Here is a 17,598-nt window from a genome sequence, read left to right as displayed (position 1 = left end):
CAAATGACTTTCTATGCTCTACTAGTGAATAAATTATAACTGCAAGATGTTTAATTACCACACCATGAGTGCAGAAATATTCCTGCAAAATGGATGTAAATGCTTAAGCCAGTTGCTCATTGTGGAATTGTTCATTAAAATGGAATTACACATTCTTAGCAATGAAAGAACATTTAGACAGCTTTGACGTTCTTAATAAGCTGAGTTTGGATGAACGATATTAAGAAAGCCTGTTTCCTGCAGCTTTAATCGTATCTAGGTAACTAACTGCAATGACATTTTGTGATATATTTTCCTGTAGACTCAACAAGTTTATACTATCATATGTGTAAGGATATTCTGAATGTCTTTAGCAAAGGTTAAAGTTGCAGAAAAATATACATAAAGGGCTTTAAACTTCTGCTAGCTTTAGATTTGCTCTGCTCAGTTTCTTTTGAGAAAGAGATAGTTGACTGTGATTGGCTGCAAACTATATAGCTTTGCCCTAAAAACTCTTCTGGGTGCTGTAGAGATATTGTGTGACTATAGTCTCTTTTCATGTGGAAGGGATTTACCAGCACCACGTAACACAAAGTGTATAGAATTCTGTAATTTCCTTTTTAAAAATAGCAATTACATTTGCTTGCCAATGTCACAAGTCCTAAAAGCAAACAAACAAAAAGAAATATTCCCCTACCCCTAAAAAAACTCCAAAGGTCAAGAGTGCCTTGTGCTAGTACCCAAGGTTAGACCTACACAAGTAAGCATCACCTTGATTTTTGCAGGGTAAATCAAGCAGGTGTTCAGGACATGGTGTCCACCCAACGTTATTGCCAGGCAGCTTCCTTCCCACCCATATGTAAGTGAATATTCTTGCTCCTGCTGACTGCACTATTTCTGATACAAACCACGAGAGCCATCATCCTTCTTGGCCACCTGGGCACACTACTGACTCATGTTTAGCTGACTGTCAACCAGCATCCCCAGATCCTTTTCCTCCATGCAATCTTCCAGCCACTGTGCCCTAAGCTTGCAGTGTTGCCTAGGGTTGCTGAGACCAAAGCGCAGGACCTGGTTGCTGCTCTTGATCTTGCTGAACCTCATACAGTTGGCCTCAGCCTACTGATCCAGCACGTGTCACAGCGTGCCTCCTTCTATCACCACATCCCTTGCTTTGGTGGAGGAAAACATGCGCAGGCATAGCAGGGCGTAAACTCTTATCTGTGGTTATCATGCGGTGAGCAGGATGGCAGATTAGATTATGTTTATATTTGGTAAATACAACTTAGAAATAGTACCTGAAAAAGCATGGAGGGAGGAGTAGGAGAGGATTATTCTCCACGGAGAACTTTGTAGCTGGCGTAGCAAACGTGCTTACACAGTACTTCTAGCAGGGATGAGAACCTGTCTTGGCAGTTCCACAGAGCCCAGATTTCTGCTCGCTTTGGGAGGAACCTCTGCTCTGCCTTACTGTGTGTTTTTGGGTCGCTCAGTCAGTGACAGCACAGTGTTAAAATGCCCGTGTGATTTTGTTCACGCTTCTTATTCCAGCAGCGCTACGTGAGTGAAGCAGAGAACCGAGGAACACTGGTGCAGTGCTCCCAGGGCAGCAACGAGCTTAGTAAGCTCGAAAGAAAGAAAGAAAGAAAAAAAGAAAAGAAAAGAAAAAAATCAAAAGCAAATCAACGAGTGATGGCTTGTTGCGATCGCAGCTGAGGCAATCGCACGCCGGGCGGGGAGGGGAGGGAAACTCAGAGCTGACGCGGGGCCGCCTCACCAGCGCAGCCAGGGTACGGGAGGTTTCTCCGGCTGCTGCTGCCGCGACACGGGGCTTTTCCGCCTCTATCAGTTCCGGACGGCCGGCCCGGGCCGGGAGCCCAGTGGAAGGAAGGTAGCTGTGGGGCTTCAGCCGAAGGGCTTTTTCGAGGTGGGAATCTGTCATTGCGCTGGGCAGGAGGGAAGCTGCCATCCCGATCTGGGTTGTTTTAGATCCACGTGTGGTAATGGGGTGTCGGTGGTTCATGGAATAACGGCTAAAAGTAGATGGAGGTGAGACCCTCAGTTCTGTAAGTGGCTCTGTACAGGGGTGCTGACACAGCTCTTGTGTGTGTAACAGTGGGGAAGGAACGCAGGGGTTTGTCACGACCGTTTTTCCTGTATTAGAGGGGAGAGGCTTGATAAGCTCTTGTGAAGACTCACAGCAGTCAAGTAGTCAAGAGAAGCGGATAAGGTACACATGTTGAATGATTTATGTAAAAGAAATGTCTGTTAGTTCTCTACTCTGCCCTGATGAGGCCTCACCTGGAGGCATTGTGTTCAGTTCTGGGCTTCCCAGTACAAAAAAAACATGGATCTCCTGGAGAGAGTCCAGCAAAGCACCGCAAATATGATAAAAGGCCTGGAGCATCTCCCAGATAAGGGTCTGGTCAGCCTTGAGAAAAGAAAACAGAGGGGACCTGATCAATGTCTATAAATATCTAAGGTGAGGGAGGCAAAGGGATGTAGCCAATTTCTTTTCAGTGGTGTGTGGTAATAGGAAAAGGGGAAGCGGTCACAAACTGAAGCATAAGAAGCTCCACAAATGTGCATAAGAACTTCTTCATGGTAAAGGTGACAGACACCGAAACAGGCTGCCAAGGGGTTGTGGACTTGTTTGTGCAACAACTTGTGGTTGTTGCACATTTTAATCTATCCATGTGTTTGAATAAGGCAGTCAAAGTACCTTAAGTGTGCAGCAATTCCTGTGAGCCAAAGTTGTAATGAAACTAGGTGTCTTGCTTCTTTTTTTTTTTTTTCTTCGTTCTTTTTTAATTGAGCAGATCAACTTTGAAAGGACTAAACAGCAGAGGAACAGGTGGCTATACTAACTTAGTCTCAGATTTTTATGAAAATTTTGCTTTACGTGTGTTGTCATGTATGCTGTCATTGTAATTCAGTTGCATACATCAACAGAGACCTTTCTTTCCCTCTCTTTGCCTCAACTGATGAGATTTTTTTCTTCCAGCCTGAAACTCTGTGAGCATGGCCTTGGATACAAGGAGTTTTTTCTCCTCTGGAAAATTTGGGCAAAGGTAGCACCAACTGGTTGCTGTCCTGAACAGTAAAGCTGTGTAAGTCAATTGCAGGATCAAGATGTGGACAAAATGGCTGAGAAAAGGAAGAAATTTATCTCTTTGTCATGGCAGAATATGGTGGGTAAAACATTTTCACTTGACTCTGCAGTCATAGTTTATTATTTTCATTATGAGTTATGCAAAGAGATTACAGAGCAGAGCCTAGTTTTCTTGTCATTTGTAACTTCTGTATATATGTTTTTTTTTTTCTTTATGAAAAGTCAGATACAAGTGTGGGTCTCCTCAGAAGAGTTCATTTGACTGGTTTTACATAGTGCTATGTATTTGCAGCAATTCTGTGTTGGCAACAAGATAAGTTACAAATTGAAGTATTTAGAAAGAAACAGAATTTATAGAGAAATAGATTCTGAAGAATAGTTCTTCAGAACATGGGAAAATATTACTTTTGGATAGTTTCCATGTCCACTCTTCGGGGCAAAAAACTGCTTGGGAAAGAATTTGAGGAAGAACGATAAAGTAAAGTAACACAGTAATAAACAGAACTTTTGAAGAGCTGATCATGAAAAAGTTATAAAGACAATACCTGGTCATTACTGAAGTCAATTCAGTCCTAATTTCTCTTTAACCTGTTTCCATTAAAGCATTGTCATCTTCTTTAAAATTTAAGTATAGAAAATTTAAGGATTATTGTCCATTACAATTCGTGAAGAAAGTTTTTGTACAAACACACGTGAACTCCCTCTAGCGATTTGGAGCCTAGTGTGTTTCTTGTTATGTTCAGCATTCTTTTGAGGGACGACACCCCTCCTTATGAGCTAAGCAAGAAATCACGTGCCTGGTAATTAGAGCAGAAATTTGCAGCGAGGAGGTAGGGAAAAGAAGGGGAAGAAGGAAAGCAGGCACTGCAAGAAGCAGTGAGTATGACTCAATGTGTGGCATGCTCCTGAGTCAGTTTTGTGAAGAAAGACACAGCAGCTGGAAGTGTCATCTTTAGCTGGTGATAGCTGGTGAAGATTTTTAATAGGACAGGATTATCCAGATTGTTCTTCAATTTGAATGACTGCGTTTTTGCTTTTATAGTTGTGTAAAAAAAAAATAGGTATCTGCAGCAGGTAGCTGTGTGGAAACTTGTGAAAATGGAACTAGCAAAAGTGTTGATAAATTATTATGAAGTAGTATAGAATACATCATAGATTTGCTTTATTGATCTGTACTGCACAAATATTTTGAAGACTGGATGCCATTTCTGGTTCCCCTTCCTCCTCTCAGACAAGCTGTGGTGTACCTGGAGAACTGGAAATAGTTGAGGTGGGGAAGGAGTTCTGGTGGTCACCTCGTCCAACCTCTGCTTCAGCTAGGCCACCCACATTAGAGTGCCCAGGCCTACATCCAGGTGGCTTCTGGAGATCTCCAGGGAGATACAGAAGAGAATGGTAAAGATGACCAGAAGTGTAAAATCAGGTTCCATCTAAGGGTCAGTTAAAGAGACTGAGATGAGCCCAGGGAAACAAGAACTGGGGAGAAGCTTACCAGAGATGTACAAAATCCCAAGTGTCTGACATGCACAATAGGAAATATTCACTCATTTTTTTTTTCTTCATTCTTTTAGTACAATCAATGGGGGCTGTCAGGTGAGATGAGCAGGTAACATGCTCAAAATAAGCAAGGGCTATTCCTGTGTTTTCTGTGTCAGTATATGAACTTCAGGGCTCTTTGCCAAAGGATGTTTCTGAGCTCAGAGGGTGTTACACTACATTCTTGGGAAAGAATCTACTGAGGGCTACCAGCTATTGAGAAACTAACTGCAATGTCATAAATTGATGAAGTGAGGGAGACTGAGAGGAATGTCTGTATATTCTCATTCTTTTGCACTTTTGTTCTCAAGTCATCTGCTATTGACCACAACTTGACACAGAATGCTGCTTTAAGAGGGGGCTTTGATCTTGCTGGTACAGATGTTCTTACATATACTTCCCCTTCATGTTCACTCAGAAGTTAGCTTTCCAGTTCTAAGAAAATACATGTTTTGTAGTGGGATGGCTCTGTAATTGTTGCTTTTTAATCTTGGAGGTGATTGTGTTTTCCTGTAAGGCAGATAGCTCCTTTTACTATGCTACACCATGTAACTCATGTTGAAAACCTAGTGTAAGAAAAGTACAGTTTATAAAAGACACCAAATTGGTAGTAGAAACTGTAATGCACATGTGGATTTTCATCTGTGGAAGTTTATCTTGGAAAGCACTAATTTAAGAGTTTCTTTCCTATTCTGTAGGGAAACATGACAGCAAAAATACTTTCCTGTAAGATCACAACAGCATTTCTTTCTTTAATTATTGCAGGTGAGTTAATTCGTGACTACAGAATGTTTTATTCTGAAATTTAATTTTTCACACAAGTAATACTGTTTTGTTGTTTGTTTGTTTGTTTGTTTTTTGTACAAATGGTTGTGCATGTCAGTGAGGTTTTTTAAATAGTTCTGAAAGCAGAAGCCTATAAAACGTGTAAAATGTGACATTATGTGTAGCAACTACATAGCACTTAAGTTGGAAGACACCTCTTGAGAACATTTAATTCAACCTACTTGCTCAAAGAAGGATGACCACAACAGCTGTCCAGGGCCATGAGTGTCTCCACAGTGTTTGATCAACCTCTCTGTTAAAGAAAAAAAAAAAAAAAAAAAAAGTTTTCTAGTGTTCAGATGGAATCTCACAATGTAAGCCCCTTGTATCTTGTCCTGTCAGGGGGCACTGCTGTGAAGGATCTGGCTCCCTCTTCATTCTCTTTTATCAGAGGTATACATTTGCACATTGATAAGATCTGCCCCACTATTGATCACCTTCTCCAGGCTGAACAGTTCCAGCTCTCTCAGCCTGCCTTTGTCTGAAAGAGTTCCACTCTCCTAATAATCTGGGTGGCCCTGAGCTGCATTCACTCCAGTAAAACCATGTCTTATGCTAGGAAGTCCCACTCCAGATTTGTCTCACCAGTGCTGAATGAGGGAAGATTGGTCTCCTTCATCCTGTGGATGATGCTCTTCCTAATGCAGCTCAGGACACCTTTAAGCCACCTTTACTGTAATGGAGTGTTGCTGGCTTATGGTCACCTGCTTTCCTGGGTAGTCTCCAGTGTGTGCTGGTGCCTGGGGGATTTCTCCTCGTATGCAAAACTTTGCATTTCCCTTTGTTGAACTTCCATGAGGTTTCTCTGAGCCCATATCTCCAGCCTGTTGAGATTCCTCTGAATGACAATGTAACCTTCTGGTGTATGAACTGATTAAAGGAATTGTAGTTCTAATTTTTGTAGAATCATAGAATCATAGAATGCTTTGGGTTGAAAGAGACCTTTAAGATCATCTAGTTTCAATCCCCTGCTATAGGCAGTGACACCTCAGACCAGGTTGCTCAAAGCCCCATCCAGCCTGGCCTTGAATACTTTCAGGGAGGGGGCATCCACAATCTCACTGGAGAACCTGTTCCACTGTCTCACCACCCTCACAGTAAAGAATTCCTTCCTAATATCTAGTTTAAATCTACTCTCTTCCAATTTAAAACCATTTCCCTTCATCCTGTTGCTACGTCATTGTAAAAAGTCCCTCCCCAGCTTTCCTGTCAGCCCCCTTCAGGTACTGATAGAAGTACTTGAGGAGAATGGTACTTCGACATATATGAACACTCTCTGGAAGCATTAGCTCTATCTTCACTGATGGTGAAAAGAAAAAGAAATCCAGAATTCTTGGGAAAGAGTAGAAAGTGAAGTTTTTTATGCTACAGGATAACACCATAGTTAATGTGCAGCAATTAAACTACAATTCTGATTATTCCATCTCAGAAAGATTATGTTAAGAGAAAGTAAAGAGATGAGTGACAATATTCTTTGAAGTGGATGGCCTCTGTATGAGATGTCATTAAATAAATGAAGAGTCTGAGGTAAAGATGTGGTATCTGATAGAGGTTTGAAAAATAATTAATACTACAGAGAAGGCAAATAAGGGAATGTTTAGGTTGCCATTTCTCATAACAAGAAATGCATGATTTCCAGTGAAATGTTAGAAGGCAAGAATTTTGGGCTGCACAAAAACTTTGATGGCCATGTCTGGTTGTTCTTCTATTGTAATGAAGTGAGAGTACTGACTCTGGAATGTGATCAGTATATCCACAGTTGGTGCCTATTTTCACTGTACTGACAAAATCTCCTGGTGTTGCTTTTTCCCTTGTAAATCTTCCTGGATTCAGGGAAAGAAAATGAGTTCATTGCTAAGCATTTGAATAATTTCTCACAAAGCAAGGGGTGAGTTGAAATTTTCTTTGCAAGTTTAATATTTGCAGCCTTTCAGTACCTAAAGGGAGCCTACAGAAGGGAGGGGAATCAACTCTTTGAAAGGGTTGATATGTGTAGGACGAGTGGAAATGGTTTTAAGTTGAGGGAGGGAAGATTTAGGTCGAACATCAGGGGGAAATTCTTTACCCAGAGAGTGGTGAGGTGCTGGAACAGGCTGCCCAGAGAGGTTGTGGATGCCTTGTCCTTGGAGGTGTTCAAGGCCAGGTTGGATGGGGCCCTGGGCAGCCTGGTTGAGCATTAAACGTGGAGGTTGGTGGCCCTGCATGTGGCAGGGGGTTGGAGATTCATGATCCTTGAGGTCCCTTCCAACCCTGGCCATTCTGTGATTTGTGCAACTAGAACTTTAACTTTCTGTGTCCCCTTAGGATATCTGAGTACTGCAGGATTTACTTCAACTATAGATAAGTGAAAGTAATAAATAAAGACACTGAATGTGAAATTTGTGCATCCATGTGTGTGTGTTCTTGGAACAGCCTGGAGAAATACGAGTACTCTAATCATATGCATCTGAAATAAAGCAGACAAATGATAGTCTATGCAAACAAAGAGATCCTGTTGAGTGTAAAGTTTATATTCAGAAAACAGCATTTCATTTCAATGGCGTAACTATATCAGTATATTATTTAATAATGCTTTGAACTCTGAAGACACAAGGTTGAGACAGTATTGTTAGATGACTTAAGAATGAAGGTGGAAACTCAATACACTTCGTAAGTATGATCAAGAAGCAAGTTCAGTGTTTTGTTTCACATTGTTTGAGATTTTCTTTAATGTTTATCTCTTTCCTTTAGAGAAATGCGGAGCTTATGATGTGATGTTCAAGCATAGTCTTGTGCCTGATGGGCAGCCTCTTGTTATTAAATGTTCACTGGAAAAGAGCTTCAATTTTAAAAGTGGAGACTGCAACTTAACATGGTATAAAGTTGGTAACCAAACTGCAGTGCCTAGAGACAAACTTTCTAGAATTCATCAGCAGAAGAGTTTAATTTGGTTTCTCCCTGCAATATTAGAAGATTCTGGAAATTATGAATGTGTCATAAGGTGAAGGTTAAAAAAATTACATTGCTATAGAAATGTGTTGCAAAGAGAATAACTTTTAGAAAGAAAATAGGGTTTGGGGGCAAGAGAAATGCTATTTGAGAGAGTATGTTCACTAAAACTGACTTTATGTTGGGGAATGGAAGTGCTTTTTTTTTTTTTTCTCTACTTGGTAAAACTTGTAAAAGGATTTGTACAGTTCTGGTCCTCTCTTTCTTCTCCAAAAAGAATACTGTGTATTTTCAAGTTGGAAAATATGTCAAGTATCTAATTTAATTTAATTATATTAGTTGCAGGAATTTGACAAACTGCAGCAAAATGTCTACAGAAGTAACAGTTTTTGAGAGGACCAATGGCTTATGCTTAAATGAAAAATTTGCTGTAGAGGAGGTGGTATTCACTTCATCATCTGCAAAGCTTGTGTGTCCACACTTGGATCACTTCAGGAATGAGGAAAATATTCTACCTGTTCATTGGTATAAGGTAAAAACAGCCCGTTTTATCACAGAATCATAGAATGGCCTGGGTTGAAAAGGACCACAATGATCATTTAATTTCAACCCCCCTGCTATGTGCAGGGTCGCCAACCACCAGACCAGGCTGCTCAGAGCCACATCCAGCCTGGCCTTGAATGCCTCCAGGAATGGGCATCCACAGCCTCCTTGGGCAACCTGTTCCAGTGATTAGAACTGTCACAGTGGTCAGTTATTTAAAATACAGGTAACTGATGTTTATGAATTGTAGTAGAAAAATTACAGATTTATTATAAATGTTAAAGAAAAAAAGCTTTAAAAAAAATTGGATGAGGGAATTAAGGCATTTCACCTTGTAAAGGTGTATACAGGTTTTTTTTTGAGTAGTAGAGTAGAAATTCAGTTTAAATGTAGGAAATGTTAACCCGTATATCCACTAGATGGCACCTTTATACGTGCTAGCAAAACATCCATTTCTTTTGTTTGGAAACGGATTTAGTATGTAATTTGTGAGGGACAGCGTATCCACTGTGCATTCAGTATTGCTCCATCAAATAAATGTTATTTCATGTGGTTCGTAAGTATTTAAAGTCTTGTTCTGTTAAGAATGTATTGCCTTCTTCTTGTGCTTGTGCAGTCCATAAGGTATTGTATTTAAGTACTTGAAAAAATAAAGTTTAATTATTGAGTAATTCTTTATCAATTAATACTTTTAAAATCCTGGCTCTTATATCACATTTCCTTACATCTCTCATTTTTTTTTTTCTGTAGGAAATGTATAGGTATATCTGTGAATTAAAAACTTAGAGCCAAAACAAAGCGTGTTTTCCTTTTGATTCCAGCCCTCTTCCTCTTCCTCCCACTCCACAAGGCATCCATCCCTATGTTGTGGTCCACTGAGAGTTTGATATGTTAAAGAGAGACAAACTATGGAAAGTGACATGAATTAACAGAGTTCTTTGTATGTTTAGGACTGTCAGCTACTGGAAGGAAAAAGATTTGCCTTCTTAAACAGCGACCTTGTGATTTTCAATGTGACTGTGCAAGATCAAGGAAACTATACATGCAAAACAACATATACCTATAATGGAAAGCAATATGACATTGCACGAGACATAAGATTGATTGTAGAAGGTAAGTAGATAAATTCACTGTGACTCTCCAAAATTTTGTCCAGGTTTCTAATTGCAGCTAAAAATTCAATTTGTGTATAGGTAAGCTGTAGGCTATTGCTTTGCCCCTTACTTAGATGAAAAGAAATGCTTGCTGAAGTTTTTCTGTTGTTACTGTGTTGGTGATTGAACATGGGATCAGAATTGCAGTACATCAATGCTTTGGTTAATGGGCCAGCTGCTGAGGTCCCTAAATGGCTCCCATTACACCTGCTCTATCCTGCCCATCTTACTTCTCTCTCTTTTACATCATCCCCTTACCACAAGAGCAACCAGTTAAACCAAGACAAACTGTAGTGATATCTTGGTTTAATGTGTTCTATTTCCTTCATTTTTTGTACAGTTTTTTACATTCCCACTGAAACACATTTTCAGGTCTACTCATCTATTGCATTCCCATCTGATGTTCTGGTTTTTGTGTGTGCATGTTTTCTCTGTACGTATATGTATGTTTACATATATATGTATCTATATTTATGTGTTGTGAATATGTGATATAAATGTCATGTTTATATGATGTGAATAAACAAAATATGAGGAATAGATAGCCAGAAGTGACTGACTTATGGCTGGCTGTTTTTTAAAACCTGCCCTTTAGACTTCTCTCTCAGTGTAGTTTCAGCTTCAGCAGCTCACTAAAGCAGACATATAACTCAAACATATAATTTTGCTGTTAATGCCTGAAAGCATCTCAGTTGCTCAAAGACTTCAGCTGAGCAAGTTTGCACTAAAATGGGTGATTTGTGGTCCAACCAATAACACAGACACAGTTATAAGAGGAGGAAGGGAGGGATGTATCTGTGGCAGGGAAGGGTGTTATCTGTGGCAATCTGTGTTTCACATCAGGATGCTTTATGACTTTCTTGTTGATGTGTGTGCATAGAGAAGTTTCCTTGAGCTTTCAATATCTGATAAGAAATATTCCAGAATGTCCTATAGATATCTGACGAAGCTTCTACTCAGAAGTAACAAGACTATCTTCAAAACTCTTGATTTGAATATCAAATGATGTCTGTAGTAAAATTGCTGACAACCCTGTCTGTAGGGCAAGATGTGTTTAGGTTGCCCTTGGGTTGTGCAGCGTTAACAGGGTGCAATCACTCCTGCTTTTCTGAAAATAACTTTCTTTCTTTTGGTTAGTGAGCCCACCAAAAATGCCCCCAGAAATATCTTATCCACAGAACAACTCAATTGAAGTGGAACTTGGTAAGTACTTTTCACTATAAGAAAACATTATTTTGTATCCTAGTGAAAATTCTTGCTCAAGAAGAGTGCCACATTGTGTGTTTGTTTTCTCTGGGCAAAAACTAGTTCAGTGACCAGCTCAGTTTCTCCTTTACATTACTTTCTCAAAGAAAGATTGTTTCATGGTGGAAAGGAAGGAGGCAAGGAGTATTCCTTCCAAAGTTGCAGAAAAACTTCAGGGAAAAGTGACTCTGTAGAGGGAGATGCTGTGTCCCTGATTTGGCTTCTGTAGTATCAGTCTCTTCGAACATGCAGATTACTGAATGGATAGACACTCTGTTAGAGGAACTTTTCTGAAAGGCTGTGGGACCGTCCTGTGGTCTGAGTGGAGGTCTATAAACAGAATTGCATAGCTTTTAATTAGAGCATGAAAATTAACTTTTCACTTTGTAACACAATTTTATAGGTTCACTGGTCACAGTGGATTGCAATACAACTGGTGCTGATGGGTTTGAGGTGTTTTGGACAGGCAACGGTGTGTATATTGATGTGTTTTATGTGAGCAGAATTTTTGCAAAGCCCAATAAGTAAGTACATTTTCAGATTAGAAAATACTGGGTTGGCAACAAAAGTGGAAATTTCTCCCTCTGACTCATGTCAATGCTTGCCTCTACCAATTCATTTTCTTTTTGAAGTAGAAACTAGAAACATAGTAGGTGCATGGATGCATGAAATCGGGCTTCTTAGAGTCATTATAAAAATCCATCTAAATTTCTATCCATGGAAAAAGGTATTCTGTAGAGGCTTATAGTCTCATAACTATAATACTGTTCCTACTGAGCAAGCTCTAGACTGGCAGAGACTTCTTTCAAGTGAGACTGAACATGTGAGGTTCAGACTGTCTCCTGTGTTCTCCTTTTTTTTCCCAGCTGTCTGTCTGGGAGGCTGTAAGAGGTGGAACCTGTGCTTTGCAGGAGAACTTTAGACTTCTAGTTTTAAGAACCTTGAGATAGGGAAGTGTAACTGAGATTAGATGGAGAGCTAATAGAAGACTTTGTTGAGGACATTTGTACTGAAGCTTAGTGGATTGAGAGGAGAAAAGGATGAGCTATTTCCAGTGATGGGTTGGGATTTAGGAGGAAGACTGGGAGGACATGAACTGCATAAAGCAACTGGGAAATAATGTGAGGATGAAAGGTAGTTTAAGCAGAGCTAGGAGGGAAAGAAATTAGATTTGACTTGGAAAAGACAATTTACAGTTGGAGCAGAAGGCAATCTGAAAAGGTATCAGTGGTTGGGAACCAAGGAACTGAAAACTATAGCTTTTGTCAGCCCTTGTCTCCTGGTGATACTATGAAGGAAAAATGTGAGCACTTTATAAAAGTTTTCAAGCAGCATCTATGAGAGAGAAATGTGAATGGTATCTTCAACGTAAGATTATGGTTCGTAGAAATAAATAAGTCCTCATCATAAAACAAAAGGGGAAATAAAATGCTGAATTCTTTTAATGCTCGCTGAGAGAAAACCCTATACAAAAGTCATATATTGTGATGTTATAAACAATTGGGCTATTATGCAGAGGCATGCAGTCACTGATGGTATCATAAAAACAATGTTTTTTTTTTTTTATTTCCTAGCACTTAAATGATTGTTTTACAATATTATCATAATTATATTAGTACTTAAAATATTGTCTTATTGTATTTGTAGCCATAATATTTTCTGGATCTAGTCATTTGTATTAACGACGTTGATTCATTTACTCCCTATTGTAGTGTTCAAACTATTATGACCTAGAATCAGAGAACCGTAGAAGCACAAGTTTGGACAGGACCTGCAAGATCATCTAGCATCCTCTCATTACCATTGCTACCACAAGCCACTAAATCATATCTTGTAGCTCCTTGTGATACAACAGGTCACAACGTGTGACCTGTTGCTTACACGTTGTTTTATGTGATCTTATATATGCTCTATATATGCTCTTTATGATTTATTTCAAACTTTTACTTTGCATTTTTAATGGTAATAGAGTACATTTTTGGAGAAGAAAAGCATTTGGCTAAGTAGACTAGTTAGTTAATTTTGCACATGAGCTGTACTGTTAATGAGGTAGTAACATCACTCGTTTGGTGCTGGTTAAAAAGTCATGTATTTTGCACATCAGACATGAGACACAGTGCAGATTACTCAGTGAATGTGCAGCAAAATTAGCATTTTTTCTGCCCCTGTACTGGGGCTTCTTTTTTTAAGCATTTCAGATCGTGGAACTTCTCTTCTACCAAGCACTGGGATGCTCCACCTACTTTTACAGATGCTGAGAACCCCCTGCAAGATGGGTTTGCATATCTCTGTAAGATACATTTTTTGTACTGTAGCCCGTAGAGACCATTGGGTTTCCCTCACATAATGCAATTATTCATCTGTTCTGAAGTGTGATTGGTATTTGCAGATGGAAATGACCATTGTCATGTTGCACCTGTTAGTGATGAAACCTTTATAGAAAGGAGTGGTTTTATGGCTCTGTTTGTCACTTTTTTGGATAGCGAGGAAACTGCTTACGATGGACGCCCTATGTATTCTGTGAAGCTCATAATTTCAGAAGTGCATAGTGAAGATTATGAACAACCATTCATCTGTCAAGCTTCAAATGCTTTTGGACAGGTTGCATCCTATATTATATTAAAACACAGAGGTAAGGAACAATGCTGTTTTTTCTGGCTTGTGGTTGACTTGGCTTTTGTAGAAGTATTGTGGTATTGGTTCCAAATGCTCGTATATCACATCAATAGAAGGTGCATGGATAACACTTTCCTGTGTTTAAGCATGTAGATGTGTGGAGGGGAAGAGTCACTGTAGTAGTGTATTTCTCTATTAAAATAATAGTGTGAGGTGGAAGTGAAAAATGTGATACTCAAATGTATATTACATTTGTGTGAAAGGTCAGATTTTGACAAATCCAACATTTTCTTTCTACTCTTACCATATTTTGTGCAGTTCCTGATGTACAAAGATGGCTGACTGGAGTGTTTGTCTCTTTCTTACTGTTAACGTTTATTATTCTGATCATCTATAAGATTTTCAAGATCGACTTGGTGCTTTGGTATCGTAATTCTGGATGTGCCTTTGTAAGTAAGGAAGGTATGTGCATGTAATCAATGCATGTCAGTATAATTAGCCTATTGCTTTTTATTTCTTTTTTTTTTCCATTTGCTATTACTCCCAAACAATGATATGATTATTTAATGGAATGTATTTGGAATTTCTTTGAGAAGTTTCAGATACGTATGGAAAGATCTTTTCATTCACATAGGTGAAATATGTAATCCTAACGCATAATATTTAAGGCATTTAAGGTGAGAAAAAGGTTAAGGTCAAAAAGAACCACCTATTTCTTCCAAAGAAAGTTGTTTGCGTGTAGATTTATGGCCACGCTGATGTTGGCCAATAGGTGTCAGCAGAGCTACATCCTGTAGACTAGCTGTAGAAAAATGCATATTAGATATTTACATTGAAAATGAAACTTTCATTTGCCGAGGTGTTTTTTTTCCTCTTTCAACTTTTCTCTTTTACACATAACTTTAAATATAAATCCAGCATCTTGGATGGTTACATTCTACTAGTTTTCTATTCTGTGATACTTTTAATGTTTTTCTACTGTAGCAGTTGTACTGCTACATTGGATAGGTGTGAATAATGGAAATAAGTGCAACATAATATGTATTGTGCTTGAGCAGCCCTCAGAATTAGACTGTCTCAAATTCCCAGGAGCTCAAAAGTGAACGGATTATGTGTGTTGGTATAGTTAACATTTATTTGTGGCAGTTTGAAATATTTTCACATGAAAGTCATTTCAACTTTCAACAAAGTACCAGTTTTCCTGGAAAACTTTTTTTCTAATGAAAAATAGATCAAAGAATTGATGTTTCATCATTTGTCACAAACTTAACTTACTAAGTTTGGCTCTGGGCAGCCTGGTCTAGTGGTTGTTGACCCTGCCCACAGCAGGGGGATTGAAACTAGATGGTCTTTGAGGTCCTTTTCAACCCAGGCCATTCTGTGACTATGAATGTGTTGGTTCCTCTCAGTTTGGGGGCTCCTTTCTGCAGCCGCCAGAGTCCTACATCCAGCTCTCTTGCTGGCACATTACTCCCCATGATGGGAAAAGAGATCAGGTTCTGTGGCTCATCTTCTTTCTTTTAATCTGTAGAGCATTTTAGTGCTTTGCTGTTACTCTGCCAGACAGCTAAGAATCAACTATTATAACATCAGAAGAGGGGTGGCCAGCAGGGACAGGGAGGTGATTGTTGCCCTCTACTCTGCTCTTGTGAGGCCCCATCTGGAGTACTGCGTCCAGGTCTGGATCCCCGGTACAAGAAAGACAGAGAGCTGTTGGAGAGGATCCAGAGGAGAGCCACAAAGATGATCAGGGGACTGGAGCACCTCCCCTACAAAGACAGGCTGAAGGAGCTGGGCTTGTTCAGCCTGGAGAAAAGAAGGCTGCAGGGTGACCTCATTGCAGCCTTTCAGTACCTAAAGGGAGCCTACAAACAGGAGGGGAATCAACTCCTTGAAAGGGTAGAAAACTGCAGGACAAGGGGAAATGATTTTAAGTTGAGGGAGGGAAGATTTAGGTTGGATGTCAGGGGGAAGTTCTTTACAGAGAGAGTGATGAGGTGCTGGAACAGGCTGCCCAGAGAGGTTGTGGATGCCCCGTCCCTGGAGGTGTTCAAGGCCAGGTTGGATGGGGCCCTGGGCAGCCTGGTCTAGTATTAAATGTGGAGGTTGGTGGCCCTGCATGTGGCAGGGGGTTGGAGATTCATGATCCTTGAGGTCCCTTCCAACCCTGGCCTGTGATTCTGTGATATTTTAAGTAATCCAAAATGAAACTTTGCAATATAGAATGGTTTTTAGTTTTTAACAGAAATATTTTTGTTTGTATTAGATGGAAAAATCTATGATGCATGTGTCCTGTACACAAAAGGCTGTGAAGGCAGCAACTTCTATCGTCTGGAAACCTTTGTTCTTAGAATACTCCCCAACGTTTTAGAGCAACAGTGTGGATATAATCTCTTTATATTAGGAAGGGATGACCTACCAGGAGAAGGTATGATTTAATTAGCGGAGTTGATACATTGCTTTTTTACACATTGCTCTAGGGTTAGAAGATTATATTTACTACTGAGAAAACGTTTATTATTATGAACCAAATTTAAAACTGTAGGTTCTTTTTTGTTTGTTTTTAATGGAAAATTAGACCTCTTATCTGATGGCCAATTTATTTCTAGTTTTCTTGTTGTTTTTGAATCAAATTTCTGTTCTGTTATAATGGTAGGATCTGCTCTTTCTTTCTAAGGTAAGCAAATCAGTACCCTGTAAAAATTATTATTATTATTATTAATAATAATAATACTGTTGAGGTCTTTTGAATAATAATTCTTTCTGGGAAGTGCTGGAAACATTTTCGTTCAGTGATTTTGTGCAGTGGATTATGGCAGTTGAAGATCTCAGACCTTCCAGTTCTGTGAGCTAGTCACTCTTCTATATATATGCAATTTAAAGATGGTGCAATACTTTGTGTTTATAATGAACTTTCTATACCAACTTTGATTGTTGCTTCATTACTTCCAGCTGTGGTCAGCATTGCTGATGAAACCTTCAAGCAAAGCAGAAGACTGATGATTATTTTGGGATCTGAAACATTTAGTTGCATCCAGTTGGAAGATGCCTCTGAACAGCAATTAGCTTTGTATAGTGCTCTTATCCGTGATGAGACTCAAGTGATCCTTATAGAAATGGATGGAACGCAGGACTACACAAGCATGCCAGAATCAATCAGATATATTAAGCAAAAGCATGGGGCTATCCAGTGGAAAGGAGATTTCTCAGAGAAGTCTTGTTCAGCAAATACAAGATTCTGGAAAAACGTGCGCTATCAAATGCCAGCCAAGAAAAAAGTGTCTTTTTCTGAAGTTTATTTGTCACCTCAAACTTTGAATAATTCTGCAGCAAAAGGGAATTAAGATCTACTTACTAAGATAGTACTGAGAAAGTGATTTGGAAATATGTTTTCTACACAAATTCTTTGTATCATGAACAGAGCTTTTTTTGGTCAAGAAGTAAAAACTGCTCATCCCTTCCCGAAATTACACCTTAAAAGAAAAACTGTGCAACTGTGTTTCTGTTTCAGCTACAAATAATGACACAACTTACTCAGGCTTATGCCTGAATTAAGCATTGTGGATGTTGGTATACTGTTCAGGAGTGGTAATCCACATTAGTGTTTAATGTCCACTGAAGAATCAACTGTGAGGTCTGTTTGTTTTCTAATTCAAACTG

At 39.4% G+C, this 17,598-nt stretch overlaps 1 protein-coding gene across 1 annotated transcript in view; it reads left to right on the top strand.

Moving 5' to 3' along the window:
• LOC306952353 (uncharacterized protein) overlaps window positions 1–17,282 on the top strand; it is a gene marked incomplete at both ends in the record, with an annotated part of 37,486 nt that extends 20,204 nt beyond the window's left edge. Inside the window, 12 exon segments of the mRNA XM_079543059.1 lie at window positions 1,531–1,600; window positions 1,692–1,906; window positions 5,326–5,392; window positions 8,183–8,432; window positions 8,726–8,912; window positions 9,874–10,036; window positions 11,215–11,280; window positions 11,726–11,846; window positions 13,806–13,954; window positions 14,257–14,400; window positions 16,205–16,366; window positions 16,891–17,282. Of these exon segments, the coding sequence (XP_079399185.1) occupies window positions 1,531–1,600; window positions 1,692–1,906; window positions 5,326–5,392; window positions 8,183–8,432; window positions 8,726–8,912; window positions 9,874–10,036; window positions 11,215–11,280; window positions 11,726–11,846; window positions 13,806–13,954; window positions 14,257–14,400; window positions 16,205–16,366; window positions 16,891–17,282 (1,986 nt within the window).
• Window positions 17,283–17,598: the final 316 nt, after the last annotated feature.

The sequence above is a fragment of the Tetrao urogallus genome (assembly GCF_951394365.1).
Source record: "Tetrao urogallus genome assembly, chromosome: 1".
NCBI classification, from domain to species: Eukaryota; Metazoa; Chordata; class Aves; order Galliformes; family Phasianidae; genus Tetrao; species Tetrao urogallus.
The sequence above is the reverse complement of the archived record's forward strand: the minus strand, read 5'-3'. Positions and strand labels throughout refer to the sequence as shown.